Raw genomic sequence first — 19,080 nt, forward strand, 5'->3', positions numbered from 1 at the left:
TGACTGAATTAAAAATTTCAGATAACAATAGATGATTTGGAGTACTTTCTCAGTAAAAATCTTCCTTTTTATACAAGTCAATTAAACTGTTTGATTGATTACAAATGCCAAAAGATGTTTTCCTACTTGATCCTGATTCATGGCAAAATGAAGGAAGCTATTTAAAGGGAAGACAGATCGCAAAAATACTGAAATTTTCATGAATGATACAGCTGAAAGAGGAGCACAATTAAACAAAGAAATTCACAACCAATTTACCAAATATGAGTCACAAAAGCAATTTATTTTACAGACAGTCAAAGACTATCCGAGAAAAAAAACATACACACGATCGAGATGCATTGAGAAAAGCGTCTATCAAGGTGAAGTTTTTAAAGCATTATCTAATTCTTATTCAACGTAAAATCTTTAGATGATCTAAAGTAATTAAAAAGATTAATTTTGGTGCTACCGCACTGTAAAAATATTTTGCAACCCTACAAAAAACGATGTATTGGGTCTGAACTAAGAACTCGCAGATTTGGACGAAAATTCTCAAAAGTGTTGAAGTTCAACGTAGTAGGGGCATGTGTTATTATTGTCCGATCGAGTTCAAATTTTGCACACGATGCTTTTTACCACAGTGTCACAAAATTACGGAGTGCAACTTGAACTCTCAAAATTTTTTTCCTCCCATATATAAGGACCACCCTAATATATATATATATATATATATATATATATATATATATATATATATATATATATATATATATATATATATATATATATATATATATATATATATATATATATATATATATATATACAGTGGAGCACAGTTTATACGTTTTTGAAGGGATTGTATGAAAAAAGCGTACAAACGAAAAAACGTATAATAAGTATAAGTTAATGTGTATTAGACTTTGCAGGGACCAATTTTGAAAACGTATAATTGATAAAAACGTATAAAAGAGAAACGTATAAACGGTGCTTCACTGTATGTGTATATATATATATATATATATATATATATATATATATATATATATATATATATATATATATATATATATGTATATATATATATATATATATTAGAGAGAGAGAGGAGGGGGGACATATTCACACAGTGTTCGTAAGGTTTATCGTTTTCTCTTTTTTTTTTTTTTTTTAATATTTGTTTCCACAGCTTTTGGTCTTTAATTCTTTCACCGAAATGTATATATACATTGTAAATAATGTAACTATGTAAGCTAAATGTTTACTTTTCCAGAATTGACCTTAAAATTATTATGAGCAATCTATCTTTCCGAGTACTGTTACAAAATCGAAAAGTTCTGATTGTCTATTGGAAAACAGGAATCAAGTTTCAGTGAGCAGAATGTATTTTCCCTATCGAATAAGAAAATATATTGAAATACTATAAATATTCGCAAGAAAAAAATGAATCCATTTTTAATTAGCATTTTCTTATCATTACGTTCTCTCTTTCAATATTATCAGAGACACGCCCGAGCTTTCCGTATTGGAAAATGAAGGACTCCAGTTGCGAAGAAACATAATGTTGAACAAAAAGAAAGTCAATACCGTTCTTTTTGAACAAAGATAAATACCATTGTGACTGATATAATCAGCAAGGATTTTACCGCTCCGGTTTTCAAGAAACAGCATTTTCTTGATTATCGAATGTATTTATGACGTTTGGAAAATTCTTGGCATTCTTGCGTTTAGTATAAAAAGGGTTTGAAATGTTAGAAATTCACCAGTTTCATCGACTGTAAAACGTTCGCCATGTTCTCTAAGGTAAGAAGAAAAATTTACTTTATCATTTAAACGATATTTTTAAGCTCTAACTCAGAGCTCGTTGGGGCCATTATTATTATTGAAATTATTATGCAATGTGTAGCAGAATTTTTAACTTTATCTGTATGCAAATCAATAATTTCCACTTCAACTTCTAACGAATTTTTTTTATCATTTACCAGAGCTTTTATGGTAAAACGCATATCTGATAAATCCAAATGCATAGTGAAAAACATGGAGCTTTAAAACAAGCTCAGAATTTTTTCCTTTGAATATATATTAGATACATGACGGGAAGCATTCAGATTTTCAAATAAGGCAATATTCACCTCCCCTCCCCTCCAATAATTTTTCAGATTTAAAGTTTTTTAAGTGGATCAAACTTCAAAAAAATTTACAATATTTGATTGCTTGGAAAAAAAATTCTTTAATTGCAACTTTAAAATCTTGCTTTTGAACTAAAAATATACGATTATAGTAAACTTTCATTTCGAAACGAACGGTTTTAAAGTTAACTTGTTACTGGCGTAATTGGTTTGACACAAACAACTTATAGGAGAATATGCGGCAAAGTGAGATAGTGTGATAAAGCAAATGGTAAAGTATTTTTCAGCTCGCTGTGCTCCCTATTTAGCAAGATTTTAGATCCCATTTTATTACACTTGTAGTTGATTCTGATCAATAAATAATTAGTCCTAAAGATCAAAAGAAATCTCCATTTCTTTTTTCATTTTGAAAAATGAGTTTTGAAAAACTTTTGCACTTTCTACAACCTTTAATATATGTTTGACACACTTATTTTACTAACGTACTGTTCATTATAACGTTTAAACTATTCATTATAAATAAGTTAATACAATGAAGTCTAGCTATTCATTTAATGAGGGAGAATTGTACACTTATTATCAATATATAGTCGAACTCCTGCTATTCATTTTTTGGTTTTTCGACGTTCCGGGATACCGGCCGTACCAACGCCAATAACCTTTTCCTAAATTTAATTAATGAATGCCACAAAAATCGCTGAAATATTCGCAACTCCAATAAACTATAGGCGGCGCTGCAGCCACTGTCTAATGGCGGATGAAAAAGGTAAAACAAACAGATGCCGTAACTTATAACTGGCTTTGATGCTTAATGAATGACAGTAATTTTTCATCGTGTTTGTGGGAAACTTTCTTTTCTATTTCCCTGAAATTACATTGCACCACAAACTGTCTGAAGCCTGCAATTTTCCCCAAAGAAAACACGTGGAACGGAATGTTTTACCTATTTCTTATATAATTGTAAATCACCTCAAGGTAGCGTATTCGAGCTCTTTAGTTGCGAATAGTTTGTTGATAACTTGTTGGCGTCAGTGAGTGTATTTGTCTGCCGATACTACCTTATTCGCGTTAGGGATTCAACGTGATCTCTTACTAATATTTCTCTGACTGGGGAAATTCTTCCAACAGAATTAAATTGATCATTAAAAAGAAATAAATAGCATTAACTGATTCGTGAGTTTATTTTCGAATTTTTATTTTTACTTTAATGTAACCCTAACTATTATCCAAATCAGCTTAACCGCCTTCCCGCCGGCTGTTTATGGCGGATAAACAGAACTCTACTGTATATACTTTCCTAAAACAGAAGATTGACCTTTAACTTCAGAAAATATTATTAACATTAATATTTTGCATTCATTTCAAACAGCTTGGCGTTAAGAACGTTAGTTGCAGTAAAAACCTAATATGAAATATGGCGATTTGTAAAACGCTTAACAATATTGAAGTTGAATGTCAAACTTTATCAAAATTATTGCTTGTAAACTACTCATAAAAATGTAAACGACATGCTTGCTAAATTTAAATAGTTTATACGTTCAATTCGTTATTTACAGTAAAAATTGCAAATATCAGTCCTCGTTCATTTAACTTTCACCGTTGTAACAGTCATTCAAAATTCTAAAAGTTTTAAGCAAAAACAATTATTTACTCTAAAAATTATCATTGTTAATATTTGTTCAGTAAATCATATTTAAAAAAGCTTTCAGCATAAAAGTCCAGCATAAAAAAGGTATGAAATAATTCATTAACATTAATTAGCATTATTATCACAAGTTAGATGAATTATTATTGCTTTATTAAAAGGTTTAGAAGAGTTCACATTTACAGAAAAAATTGATATTATTACAGGCAAGATGAATTTTTTCTACTAATTGGTCAGATATACATTAACTAACGTGATTTCATCTTAATATTTTTTTTTTTTTTTAAATATTTGGCTCTCTATTTCGTATCAATCATTTGAGCCAAATCGAAAATGACACGCCGTTATCTTTATATTATTTGAGTCCGGATTTGAAGAACAAGTAAGATAAAATTTAATGAAATATGAATTGAAGTTATTTTGTTTCAGGTTGCTATCCTCTTTGCTTCATTGGTAGCTGTTCAAGCTACTGCACTTCTTCATGGAGTCGCCCTTGTAAACACTGGAGCCAGTGCCAGCTCAAGAAGCCAGGATGTAAGTGAATTACTTTTCCTAACAATAATCGATTCACTGTTCATAGTTCTATGTCATTTCGTGGAAATGAATATAAAACCAATTTAGAAAGAACAAGCGTGTTGATTTAAAGCACCTAACAAATCAGTTTGTATGTATCCGAAGGAGTAAAATTGGTCTATTACGAATATTAGCATTTTTTATGGCATTTGAGCAAAACGCTTTTTTTTTACGACATGTTTTTCTCCGCCTTGTCATTCAAGTAATTACTCATTTGTATTGAAGATCACGTACCGAGCTACTTTTTACTTATCAATTTAGTCCTGAGTAATTTACTAAAATTAAGTAGTATCAGTTATCATGATCGGAAGAGGCAGATATCTTTAAATCATTTTCTAAAGAGTTGTATTTTTTTTTTTTTTCACTGTAGTAGTCTTTTTGATGAACAGATTGATTTTATTTTTAACAAATGAAAGAAAAAAAAAATCTGTCTTTATGAATAAGGTTGCCAAGAGTATTATAATTCTATTGGAAATGAAGAAATCGTTTATTACTTGAACCAAATTTTTCTATAATTCAATTAGTTGCACCTAAGTAATGATATGTATTCCCGTTTTGTTTAAGATTTGAATAGTAATTATATTTTTAAAAGACATCTGAAACGATAACAAACAGAAAGAAAAAGGCTTTAAATAAATATTGTTTCTAATGCATGTGTTAAAATAATTCTCATACAAATGTCAAATCATCAATAAATATTTGTTAAGAAATGTGAGATAGAAGTTGAAAGTTTTTATTTTTTTAAGTTTGACTTCTTGGGTTTGTCCCAAAAAAACTTTTTTGAGAACGTCCGTCGAAATATAAAATCCGATGCCATGTGTTCCAAAAGTTTAAATTTATGTGCCGTTTCCGAAAACTATTACTCTACAACGTTGAAAAAATGCAAGTATCATCTTTTATGGAAGTGTTTAAGCAAAATGAAATTTATTTATTCTTTGTCTTTTCATAGTCTCATGGAAATTACGCTTTCGGTTACGACATCGTCGACGGTAAGGGTGCTTCCAACTCTCGCTCCGAGGTAGGTGATGCTCATGGCAACAAGAAGGGATCTTACACCCTTCACGACATCGACGGAAGGGTCAGACGAGTGGACTACGTCGCTGATGCTCATGGATTCAGAGCAGCCGTCAAGACCAACGAGCCTGGAACTGCCCTCAGCGCCCCTGCAGCAGCCCTCGTTGCTTCCCCCTACGCCGACCCTGTTGCCCCAGTTGCTCACCACGTTGCTGTTGCCCCAGCAGTGGCACCAGTAGTTGTCGCCCCTCACGCTGCCACTGTTGTCAGCCATGTGGCACCAGCTCCCATTGCCCTTGCTGGACACGGACTTGCCTACAACAGCATTGTCAATACCCATGGACTTGGACTTCTTGCCCCTTATGGACTGAGTTATAACGGATTAGCCTATGGAAAAGGATTGGGACATGGCCTTCTTCATACTGTCTATTAAAATGATGTAACTAAAATACCAAATATTGAAATAAACATCTAAGTCATTTACTAGTTCAAGTATAAATTTATTTATTCATTTTATACGGTTTAAAACAATGAACCAAGACGTTCCAAGCAAGACTAGATTATAAAGGGGTTATTTTATGGTAATAGAAACTCGGATTAGTGATTCAAAGTACTACCGTTGAAAATAATAAAAAACCATACTTTATTAATGTGAACAAAAAGTCAACGTAGAAGGCTTTTGATGATTTTTTGTGGGTTTAATGTGTTCGAAATGGCATTACAAGCTTATTGTAAAATTGTCCCTTTTTAATTACATTCTTAAAAGTAGAAAAAATACAAGAAGTCCTCAGCGTAAAACTCAAAAAAAAATTTAACAGGACCAAAAGTATGTGCAAAATTAGATAGTCTTTCTATCCTAGTGGTTTTGACTGCAGACAGACAAGCACGTTTTTCTTTTAATACAGATGGAACAGCATGTGCGATCAATCTCATAGTTTGTTGTTCAATAAATCGAATAATAACTAACGGAAATACTGAACGTAATGTTACTTTCTAATTTTTCATAACATGGCCATACTTTGTCTTTTAAACCCTTTCGTCTCCAGTAGCATAGCAGTCTAAATATTGAAGCTTATACCTAAGAAGACAGGAGGAGTGACAATAGCCCGTGAGGTATTTTACAATAAAGACGGAGAAACTTTTGCTTTTTCCTACTCCTTATAACATGAAAGTCAAAAAGAATTGTAAATGCTAAATGCTGCCCACTAGTCAAATGCTCTTGGATAGTAGATTGCTCTCGGAAAAAGTAACTAATTTAACGTTTTGACGTGTAAGATAACAACGATGGATATTATTATATACTCAATTTTCATTTAGTCAGACGATAAGTTTTGTGGGGCATAATATGGGCTCAATCAGGAAGATATTTAAAAAATATATACACTCAAAAAGTATTAAGGGGTCATCGGGTCCTTCAGTCATCCTAGATACACGAAAATTACCGGCCTTTCTTTGCGTTAAATTTTATGTACCAATAAAAAATAAAATGAATTTCATTTTGTACTGCAATTGAATAACAACACATATGGTTTTTATGCAAAATACAAGAAGTTTCAAAATTCTGAATAATCTTCAACATAACTTAAAGCAAACAAATTACTTATGAATCCTACTTTCAAGACATTTAGAACCTTGAAGGATCCTTTTCCTCGTCATGAATAACTTGAAAAATGCATTTCCAGTGCAACCATTTTAACTGCAAAAGGCAAAATAATAGCTTCCTGAACCTCAAAATTTTCAACTCCAAAAATACATGAGTTCCTCGACTCAAAGGCAACTAATTTACAATTTCATCGAGAAAAAATTCACCACAAATTGTGCATTTTAACAGTTTAGTGACAAAAATTAGTAGTCCCATCGATTCATCATTTTACCTTCACGTGCAAAAATAGTTATCTCTCTCGCATTTTAAACACTTTCTTTCCCGATTGCTTTCCATTTCTAATCAACAAATCTGAGCTTGAGTTAATTGAGAGTGAATTGAATTATCGTTATCATTTGATCTGGTCTAATGACACTCTCGGCAGTTTGCTCGAAGAACCAGTTTTCTCACAATTCTGTCTTGCGTTCAGTGGTCTGCACCCATTGCCACGCCCATACCTGTGTGATCCTTAGCCATACAACCTTAGACCTTGCGTGTTTTTTCCTTCCTGCTAAAAGAAAAGAACGCTCCTTTTCTAGGTGCTTCTACAAAAAGTTAAATTGTAATTAAAGAAAAGACAGAATCGAGGTCGTTAATTAGCATTAATTAATCTTGATTTTTTAAATTATTCTTTAAAAATAGAAATGACTTGATTTAAGTCAGTAATCCATCGTTACACAGAGCCTCGTTTGTACTTTATTAAGATTTAGTCCAGTTGCATACTTAAGGAAAAAGACCCTCCGTGGGAAATTTCGTGAGGAAATTGTGAGATCAATTCTAATACATTCCTTATGGCCTATATAACTATGCCTCACCGGGTGTTTTGCTTGAACTTGTGTCAGATGGCCTGTGTGACGTCATTAATCCAAGATGGCGGCTGCACTAGATATTGATGAAAATCTTCGGTTTTAACTGATTTTTGAGGCATATTATGATATTTTTTCAACTTATCTTATATATTTAATATTTTAATACTATTATATTTCAAATTTGAAAACTAATTGCCAACTTAAAATAAGTTATTAATTTATTTATTTATTTATTTTTTTGTTTAGATGCAGATTTTTAGTAACCAATAACAATTAAAAAACATTTTGGAAAGCTTGTACGATAAAATCAAATTTATTATTCCAAAAAACCTGCAAAATAATTTGCATACACTCGTTTCGGGGTTATAAGAAGCATTTTTTTTTAATGCTGAAAAAAATTACAACTTCCGTTACTTAATATTAGATGTAATGATAATTTTATTTATGTTATCAAGTAATGAATGATTGATTTCATTATCTAAACTCTGATTTTAATTCAAAATATAGATTTAAAGGTAAACAAATAATTTTTACTTAAATATCTTCATCTGAAGCGTTATCAATATCGCTTTGTTAGCTATGATTTTCACATAAGTCCTCATCATCTTCACACACAAAGTTCAGTGCATGAAATATTTTGAGATTTGTATTTACATGAAACAATGCATTTTTCTTTACGAAGCTGCATCGAATTAGTTTTAAAATGGACTCAGAAGCACAAAAAAGTGTACACATAACTGGAATTTACTAGAAGTTGTCTTCCTCTTCCCATTCGAAGTCTGACGGTGATGTTAAATTTGGGTGCTGCTGGTCAACAAAATGCCGTTCCAATACCTGATAATACGCTCTTAAAATGTAAGGGGACAAAGATGCTCTTGCAGGAGGCAAATTTTCGTTTTGAGACTCCTGCTTGGAAAATATGAACCAAAGAAATTCTCCAATATCAGAAATCTTTGTCAGCGGCACATATACAGAACAAATAAAGCCTTCTTTCAATAACAATTTTATCATTTGTAACGAATTCATCAGTTGACCCCCAGATGAGTCAGAGAGCGTCGAGAGTATCTTTGTCAGCCGTCTTATAAATTTTCCCAAAAGAAGGTTTTCCCTTCTAAGCAAGTGAGCTTGTTATACTACTTCCTGACAGATTCATAATATTCCTCTTGTTGTATCTAGTCCTAATGCGGTCATAATGCTGGTCATTCTTCGGTTGCTACCTACCCCAGTCAAAAATGTGCATGGACAGTGAAATGATTTTAACCAGAACAATGCTAGCAAAAATACATCGGTATCAGACGAATATATATGAGTACTGGTTGCTCTTTCTCTAGAAGCATGAAGATAGTCCAGTAGTATTTTAATACCCGCCTCTCCACGACTTCTTTGCAGTGCAGACAAATCACTCTTTTAATGTTGATTTAGCTTCATTTCTCCAGCTTACGATTAGGTTTTTTTCAATGCTGCGTGTGTATATTGACGCTTTATTCGCCAGATAAGGTGTTAAGTTATCCTTTGTTTTTACATAAGAAAGTAGGGTCTTCATGTGTTCATTTTTAATATTAGTACAATAGGTTATTTTGAACTCAGTGGGTGTTAATGTACTTTTTTCCGCACGGCAGATTTTAGCGAGTTTTCAATGTATGTGTCAAACACTAAGTGTGTTTCATCATAATTTAAAAGAATTTCCTTGATCTTTTATTAAATTCTGCAGCTAAATCATTACATGTTTTCACTTGCTTTGGTTTCTTCTATGATTGTAGCTGCGCCATTCCATAAAGAATACCAACACTGTAAGATTCTCTGTTCATTTGCTTCGATATGCTTGTGCAAAGAATCTTCGATGCTGCTGTCTACTTTTTCTAAGCCACATTCTTCTAAAACCTTCATTAACTTTGATTTTTTTTATGACAATTTTATCTACCCATCCAGATTAAACGTAGACTGTGGAACAGCCTAAAATTCATACGCTGTTTTTAAATCAATATCTGCTCGACTCCTCGATGCAACTAGCAGAAGTTTAAATAACGATCGGCTTTTAACTGCAGAACAGTGCCAGCTATATTTGTTGCAACTTTCTTTGTGCTATTTTTACATAGATTTAGCTTTTCTTTTTTCACTGGGGCTTAGAAATTCGTGTTTTCAGTTTTAATTCTGTTGATACTCTGATGGCACTATATATACATTGCACATTTTCATGTAGTCGCTTTCCTCTTGAACCTGTCAAATGATAATGTTTACTCTTTAACGCTAAACTATTTTTCTATTGAGTAATGTATTTACTATTCTACCAATTAATTTCATACTCCTTTTCTCTTGCTCCAAAGCTTCGTCTGACTCTAAAGCACAAAACGGTACAAAAGACTTTTTAACAGCCCAATTGCCTCCCATGAATTTATTCCGAAGATTTTGTTGCTTTACTTTAAGACGCTTCATATTAGTCAAGTACCATGATATCATACTTGCATAATTTGTTAAATTCAAAACAAAGAAATAGGGAACGAAACCTTCGAATGAAGAAATGTGTAATTCCCGATTTCCAGATCCAACAGACCGTATAAATGTAACATGGTATCCATGGCAAAGCAAGTTTAAATGTTGGTCTTCCAATTGATTCTGTGTCCTCAAATCTTTCATTTTTCTCATGCATTTTAAAATCTAGTAATATCTGCACTATATTTGAGGAAAATTCTTTTGTTTCACCATACTTTTTTTTTCTTGGAAGCAATTTTTGCACTCTATCATCGTATTGAAATTTCATTTCTTCATTGTGTATATAAAAAGCATCGAGGTAACATTTGCAACCCTTAATGTAGAATGTGCTTCTGTAGCCCGTCTAACACACTTTCCTGCAAGAATTTTTGACACTACAGGTTCACTGTATAACTCAGTCAAATTGTCGTCCAGACAGGGGCGGATCTAGAGGGGGGCCATGGGGGCCATGGCCCCTCCCAAAGCCTTGTGATTGTAGGATTTTTTTTAAAGGAAAAAAATGAAAATATTATGAGAAAATAACAAAATTTAAGACATGCTTTTTACATTAAAAGAAATTTCAGCCTTAATTGGGAGAGAAATTATATCTCTCTCCGCGAAAAAGAACTATTATTCCCAAAATCGTGCTCCTTCGTTTACATCATATCTTGATTTCAACTTTAGACGCTTGGACGTTCTCTAAATGCTGTTGTCCTCAGAGTCACCTATTGCTCACGAGACCAATGAGAGCCTAAATTTGCGTATTCATGGCTTAAATTTTGAAGTTTTTCGGAGAGAGAGCTCACGAATACTCCATTGCTTTCTGTAATCCGCGCAAAAATAGCTTAAAATTAGATTTTTAGAGCCTCTTAGGTTAAATATTTCTAGAAAGGGGGGATTCCAAACACACACCCTCACTCTCCCTTTAGAATCATTCATTTTAATAAAGTTTCTCGAGAGTTTGTTCAAAAATTTTGGATGACCCCTCCCAAAATGATCGGCTGGATCCGCCACTGCGTCCAGACCTGTACAAGTTTTTGTTTGACAGGGCAAGTTTTAAAACTGGTTTGTATAAGCTAATATCCAATATCAATCCCTGTTGGTAAATTTTCCCCTAAAATATACTTAGTTATATGTACCAGTTTCTGCATGAACGTAAGCTACGTTGATGAAATGAAACGAGCGTTCTAAAAGATGCAAGAAAAGCTCCTAGAGCATAATTATACAGGTTATAAGGAATTCTGTTAAACGATTATACAGTCGAACCTTGTTAAAACGAACTCAAATGGACTTTAAAAGTGTATTTGTCTCAACAGTAGCTCGTTTTATTTGAAAAAAATAGTTTAAGTGTAAGTACAGTAGAACGGGGATCGCAAATATAGTTCGCTTTAGCAGTAATTCGTTATAAGCGTGTCTGATTTAACGAGGTTCGACTGTACTAATGTTTAATGATTTTAGCCTGAAAATTAACAGTATTTTTTAACTGTAAAAACTCACCCGAAACACTTTTAAACTAGCTTATTCTGAATACCAAAGTCAAAAATGAAGACTTCAGAATTTTTTTTTAAATGAGTTAATTAACAAATAAATTAAGTATTTTACTTTCCACTTATAATAAGAAAAGTAAAAGAATATTAATCAAGCAAATTCACCAGAAAATTATCACAAAATACCCAAAAATTGAGTCATAATTGCAAAAACTCATTACAGCCGCCATCTTGGATTGATGACGTCATACAGGCCGTCTGACACGAATTCAAGCAAAACACCCGGTGAGGCATAGTTACCCAGGCCATAAGGAACATTATAGAATTGGTCTCACAATTTCCTCACGAAATTTCCCACGGAATGTAGTATGCCCCCCTACTAATTTAGAATATCTTCAAACTATTCAATAAATCAAAAATACAAAGAAGAGCAGGCTCAAGAAATTTAGGGGAATGTGGGGCAAAGTGAAATGGTTAAGATGACTGAGTGTTTTCAAAATGAACAAATTGGAATTTTGTTTTGAAAATTACAGTACACAGAGAAACGTAAGTGATTTATATTAAATGATTGAGTGAGTAAGTGAAACAAACTATTTCACTTGCGCTGCATGTACTTGACAAATTGTACAATTTATTTAAAATAAAAATATGCTTAATATTAATTAAATTAATACTTCGCTGAGTATTAGGAGGTCCCAATTAATACTTAAAATATTAATAAAAAGAACGTCATCATTTTATAGTAACAAAAATAATTTTTGACTTGCAACAAAATATTACAATGAGTACCAATTCTTTAAAATTGCCTGTATTACCAAATGCTGTAATCTTTGGTAGTATTTTTTTCCTGACTAAAATAGACTACATATGTTACTACAAAGTTAAAATAATACCAGATAGGTGGAGCTAAAAGCAAAGTAAATATTTCACCATTTCAGCTTGCCCTGCTCTATTTCACTTAATTATATAACTCTCGTCGCCTCACAGTGGTGCAGGAAAAAAAAATTTCTGAAACTTATTTTCAAAATCGAAAATCCTTGCTTTCTTTCCCATTCATTTATAATGCGAATATATGGTCTGGTGGGGTAAAGTGGTCATAAAATCGTAGGTTTTCAACTTAGGTGGATCATAAATGCAATAAATTCTTTAAACACTTCAACTTTTTTCGTTGTTACTTTACATTGCATTATTAAAGAACACAGTACATTGAATTTCAGGGGGGGAAAATATTGATTTAAGTAGTTTTATAACACTTTCTTTTCCCTATGTATTTATGACCACTTTACCCCATGAGGTGGGGTAAAGTGGTCATAGTTAAAAATAGATGCAAAACCATTATAAATAACTCTAATATTTGCATATTTCGGTTATTTTTATAGTTACAAGTATATGCACAAGTATATGTGTTTATACACGAGTATATACGTGTCGTGTAAACAAGAGTAAAAACGTTCATATACGAGTAGATATATGGATGTATCAGATGCATGCATGCACTTGTCTACTCAAGTATATGCGGGCATACACGATTATATAAGTATGTATACGTGATTACCTACAGGCGTGTTTACGTCTTTACACGAGTACATACGAGTCACGTGTATATACGAGTATATACGCGCATTAACGAACATCATATGCACGTATGCACTTGTATCTCGAGTATTTACGTGTATACCCAAGTATTTACGTGTATACCCAAGTATTTACGTGTATTGTAGACGTATATACGCATATATAAGTGTACATACATACATATGCAGGTACACACGAGTTAATTCGTGGATACATCCAGTGAATTTTTGGGGGCACGTGTCTACTCACGTGTATATATATATAATTTTGCCCAACATTATTTTAATTTTAAAAAAATATTTAGAGCAGTTGTTAAAAGTTACGTCCTGTAGTAGCTCTAATGCACGAATCGCAACAAAGGTGCAACGACTAATGAAAGTTTTTCAAAAGTCTCGTTATTACAACAGATTGATTTGTGATTGCAACGTGATTACAGCTGCAGGACGCAAATTTCATCAATCGCTTTAAAACTTTCTTAAGACCTAAAATGTTGTTTAAAATTGTCTTGTGTATTAAATTTGTGACCTGTTTTGCATCCATCAGTTTCTGGCTTTTCGTGCACGTAGTGCGTCAGCATTGTGTTTGTGACCTTATGTTCCTCATGATTCTTACTTCTTATCCTCCCTCTAGCACCTTTTAATAATTTGCTCGAGAGTTTAAAATCACCCTGCATACTGGTATATCATATGCTTGTATGTAAGTGTCTACTCGAGTACGTACGCGTATACGTATATACGTGTCTATCGGAGTATATAAGTGTTCATATATATACGAGTATGAGCGAGCGTATTCGTGCATAGTCGAACGTAAAAAATACTTGCAGATACCCATATACGTATTTATTGGTGCATTTATGTGAATGCGTCTATATACGTGCCTACACGAGTATATATGCGTATGCATAAGCATATACTAGTATATTTAACTCCGTTTACTGTAAAAACAATACAGATTAAGTGAAATTAATATTTCATTTATATCTGCCTCATAGTTAAAGATTAAGTAACATTAGAAGAACAATATTCGTTAAGCCTAATATTATGACCACTTCACCCCATCTTACTTAAATTGTTCTAAAAAGTTATCTAAAATAGATTCAGCTAACTGCTAATGAGTAAGAGTTCTTGAGACATGTAAGAAGCCTGCTGAGCAGTCAATCTGTACATAGGTCTAACAAACAAAATTTCCCAAGGAAGTTAAAAGAAGTGTTAAGATTTTAAAAATTTTCATATTCACGCAAAATATTTTTTTTCACCGAATAAAATTTTGCCAGTTTTAAAAGTTTGTATGCAAAATATAGTTTCTAACTGCCCTACTTTAAAATAAAATTTTCACATTCATTCGAACATTTATTTCCAAGCTATAGCCATTTATTTGACGCAGTGGTTGGAAGTCGCGCGCTACAAGTAGCGACGCTACTGTAGTAGCTACATTTTTTAGTAGTTTGTAGTGTAGCGCACTACTTTTCAAAAAAAGTAGTGTAGCGAGTAGTTCGATGCAAAAAAAAGTAGTTTGTAGCGATTTCTAAAAACTACTTTTAAATAAAGTTTCAAAAAAAAAAAAGAGAAGAAAGGAACGGAGGTTTCAAACGAATCTGACTTGTGCAAGTTTTACTTGAGTAAAATTTGCACCAATCAGATTCGGAAGACTCTAAAAATTACGAGCTGACCTCAGATTGACGCCATACGTTCTATCTGTTTGACGCCATAGTTTGTTTAGCATCGAAATTTTCACATTTCCCCAATATTCACCTTATGGCTTAGAAAGAAAAGAATAAGAGATAACTGCCAATGTAGTACCACGTTTCATGGGCGTCCATATGGAAGGCACGTTTTGGCTGAAGCCCCCACCCCCCTTCTGCTTTAGAATTTACCTCTTTCTTTTAGTACTTTTGTCTTCGCAAAAATGTAAAAACATTTCTTCTCCAGCCATTAATGAATAAGTTAGTAAAAATGTCTTTTTTTTTTTTTTGATAATTCTAATCTGTAATGAAATCGGTTTCCATGTGAAAATATCCTACTAAACCATGAGAAAAATATCTGACCCCCCCCCCCCTAAAATTTTGTATATGGGCGCCCATGTCGCGTTTGTGTTTTCTGGCAGCTGAGAATGTCCCGTGGATGAACATTTTAGATTTCAATGAGACCATTGTACCAAAATATCCACCTAATATGGAAGCTACTGTAAATGTTATGGAAGACGATGATATTGAACTGCCTTTTTTGGCCGGCTAACAAATGTTACAATATTATAGAAATATTTGGTCACGGGAATTTTTCGTTTCTTGCAAATTTGCTCCTTTTTCAAAAAGCTTACGGTATCAATGTCACCTGCATATTACTATCGAATTTCAACGCGGATGCGTTCCAAGGCTTCTAGCGTAGGTTGAAATTTCGCGTCGTGGAAAAGGGTATCTATACGATTTTTTATGAGTATACCAATCATTTTCATTTGAAAACGTCCCTCAAACTGTTTTAACCCATTTCTTAACTTCCTATTACCGAATTTAAACATAGAGAATAGAGAAGTGAAATTTCACTGTATTTTTAAAAAAGCTATGTTATTGAATAAAAATACTGTTAGGATGCACAAAATCAGTGGGAGATAATGGCATAAAATGAAACGGTACGTATAGTATGTAGCAATAAAAAAAAAATACCACACTACAATAGTACTACAATAGATACCATAATTATATTCGACACACTTTTTAGTTGTTCAAGCATATCGAAAATCTTTAGTTGTCAAAGATTAGTATTTTTCCTTCCATTTTTAAACTTTAGATAAACAACTGCTTATGTGAACTTATGTTTCATCAAACTCATATTTAGAATGAAAAAGATGCGGAGTGGCGATTTGTAAGTTAACAAAGCGATGTTCCGACTAGTACGGTTGGAGAACTTCCGCTTTCAGTGATGCTAAAGGGAAAGTCCATTCACGAAACTAATATTTAGTAGCCAGTAGAGTAGGTGATACTTAAGCCCCGCGATTCCTACACGAAAACTTTCGTGCTACAGGGTGAGGAATTCGCGTTAACTCTAAAGTTCATTACTCGAGTAAAGCTCGCTATATAGACATTTCGTGTAAATCGAATCACGCTGTTGCGCGAGTCCACTGCAGTTTAAAATTGCACATTGAAGTAAGCATTCTTAGTTATCTTTCATATTTCAGATATTTATTAATATTTGATTATAAATACTAGTACAGTTTGGGGTATTTTCCCATTTGTTTATTTTTTCTTTTTCATTGATTGAATGTTGATATATTAACATGATAAAAGTCGATTATTAAATATTTAAGTTTTTGAGGTTATTCGGTGAAATTGAAAAAATGCTCTTATTTCATTTTATGAGTGGCGTAAAAAAGGAGATGTTGTTTTAGTCCGGACCTCTAACCTGAAGCTCAAAATCAATTAATTAGTTCCTTCAAAAAAAAAAGTTCCTATAAAATTAACTGATATAATGAAAATTAAAGGTTTCTCTTTTGTTTAAAATATGTTTTTCATGATCTAAATCATTTATCTTAATATATAAAAATCTTCTGTGCGGACGTTTGTCACCATAAGGCTTTTAAACGGTTGAACCGATTTCGATCAAATTTTTTGTGTGTAATTAAGTTGTGGCAAGCATGGCTTCGAAGCGCGATGGATCGAATCGGAATCGGTTTTGTTAATTAATTAATTAATTTAAACATTGGACGGTTATATCTCCCAAATGATGAATATTTATTTTAACCTATTGTTTAGCGAGAATCGAAATAAATATTTAACCCGTTGCCAAAGGACAATAAGAAAGCCAGTTCTGCTTTTTGTAATGAAATTTCCTACTGTGATGTGTCAATTGAGAATAGAAAAAACGTAGAGAGAGTGAAGCCTCTGGAAGGTTCACGCAAAACGTGTATTCTGTCGTCGTAGTTGAACCATGTGACCGGATCGGTGCTCTAGGTTTTCTTAACCAAATGGTAAGAAAGTACCGTACCTAGCAACATTTGTTTCTCGGCTCAAATCCATCTGAGGTTTGGCACTAATGTCGAGAATACTTTAAGGATTATCTAACTAATCAGTACATTATTAAAGGAAAAGATGATGGAATTTAAAGACGAAACAAATTTTACTTTCGTCCAGATAAATTACAACAGGGTAGTTCTGTACACAAAAGATCAGTGCAGTGGAAAATCTTTATCTTTGATGGAAAGAACAAATTAGGCAATATATGAAGTTTTAAAATATTCTTTCAAAAGATCGGACGGCTAATCGGTCGGAGTTGTCTTTGCTACTGATCGGCTGGATTACAGTAACGTGGTTGCTTGGCGACTTTGGCTATAAACAATAGAGTTGCGTGTCATTTGTTTACATTTTAAAGCTACTGTTGATGTAATTTATTGTATTTTTTTTGGTTATTTGGCAAAATATTTCAAATCGCAAAGAATTGTTTTTCGTTTTTAAAGAGTTTTCAGTCATTTTAGTTGAAGAATGTGTTTATTTTACATCGGGGGGGGGGGGGATGAGTGATTTTCGTTTATTCAGAGAACTGTTTTTACCTTTATCATTTTTTTAAACGAGATCCTTTCGATTGTCTTATTTTTTTTTATGAGGGGGATGTTGCAGCGGGTTTTCCCGTTTGTTCCAGATAGGTAATTAGTTTTTAACACTTAATATCTGAGGACGCTTTTTATCCTTTGAGTATGGCTTAAGGAACAAACCATCAAGTACGGGAGAAAAAATAATTAATAAAACAACTGCTCAATGGGCATTAGATAAATCAAGTTGTAATAAACATACACATCATGAGATCAAGCAGCTTAAAACATTTTCTTTTTACTTATTTTTTGCAACAAAACGGTTCAAACACTTGATGGTTTATTGAAATTTTTTAACTTTTCAATTTACAAAGTTTGAACAGAACAACGTCTGTCGGGTCCTCTAGCATATATATATGTATGACTATATAAAATTTAAAACAAATTATGGACTGCATCTAGGGGCGTGCACAGAAATTTTGGGCCCGTCACAAATGACTTTTCCAGGGCTCCCTCTATATTGTTTACCCCTATATTTACCCCTATATTTATTTAAACAAGTAGTTTAATTAATATTGGGCCCCTTTCAAACTCGAGCCCAGGCCACACACGACAGGTATCCCTTCTCCTCTCCTCCCCCCGTGCACGCTCCTGACTGCATCTATTTACACTTTCAAGTAGCAGAGTTGCACTTCTTGTCTTGAATGAAATATTCAGTCAGGAAAGGATTAAATTTTTTAAGGTTGATTTCCTTGAACTTTTAAATCCTTTCTTGCAGCGAATATTCGTAAAAATCGTTAAAAATATTTGAAATGACAAATTGGCTCAGCAAACGACGGACAGAATAAATAATTCTTGGTAATACTCCATGTTCAAATGATTCAGTTTATTATTCTAAATCATTTTTTGAATCTTCGTTCAATCCTCAAACCGTGTATGCTTTTTATTTATTAATTTTTTCAAAGTAGCTAAAAAGTAGCGAAGTAGTGACTACTTTTCAAAAGTAGTTTGTAGTTGCTACATTTTGGAAAAGGTAGTTGTAGTTGTAGTTAACTACATTTGTAATAAAGTAGTTGTAGTTGTAGTTCGCTACAAATAAAATGTAGTTTTTCCAACCACTGATTTGACGTATGACCACTTTACCCCATTGACCACTTTCCCCCACCAGACCCTATTCAATGTAACTTAATCAAAGAGTTTCTATTGCTAGGCTTCCCTTGAAAGGATTTGTGCAGTG

At 32.9% G+C, this 19,080-nt stretch overlaps 2 protein-coding genes across 2 annotated transcripts in view; one reads left to right on the plus strand and one right to left on the minus strand.

The window, feature by feature from the left end:
- Positions 1-19,080, minus strand: part of LOC129223171 (1-phosphatidylinositol 4,5-bisphosphate phosphodiesterase-like) — a 187,421-nt gene that overhangs the window by 67,225 nt on the left and 101,116 nt on the right. The window lies entirely within an intron of this gene.
- Positions 1,750-5,806, plus strand: LOC129222725 (adult-specific rigid cuticular protein 15.7-like). The gene is made up of 3 exons (XM_054857257.1): positions 1,750-1,785; positions 4,186-4,290; positions 5,279-5,806. Exons 1-3 carry the CDS (start codon positions 1,774-1,776, stop codon positions 5,774-5,776), a joined length of 615 nt encoding a protein of 204 aa, XP_054713232.1. The 5' UTR covers positions 1,750-1,773; the 3' UTR covers positions 5,777-5,806.

This window comes from Uloborus diversus, chromosome 5 (assembly GCF_026930045.1).
Source record: "Uloborus diversus isolate 005 chromosome 5, Udiv.v.3.1, whole genome shotgun sequence".
Taxonomy (NCBI): Eukaryota; Metazoa; Arthropoda; class Arachnida; order Araneae; family Uloboridae; genus Uloborus; species Uloborus diversus.

Excerpts from the sequence above, each read along its gene's own strand:
- LOC129222725 (XM_054857257.1), top strand. Across the intron at positions 4,291-5,278 it reads CCAGCTCAAGAAGCCAGGAT|TCTCATGGAAATTACGCTTT; the intron begins GTAAGTGAATTA and ends GTCTTTTCATAG.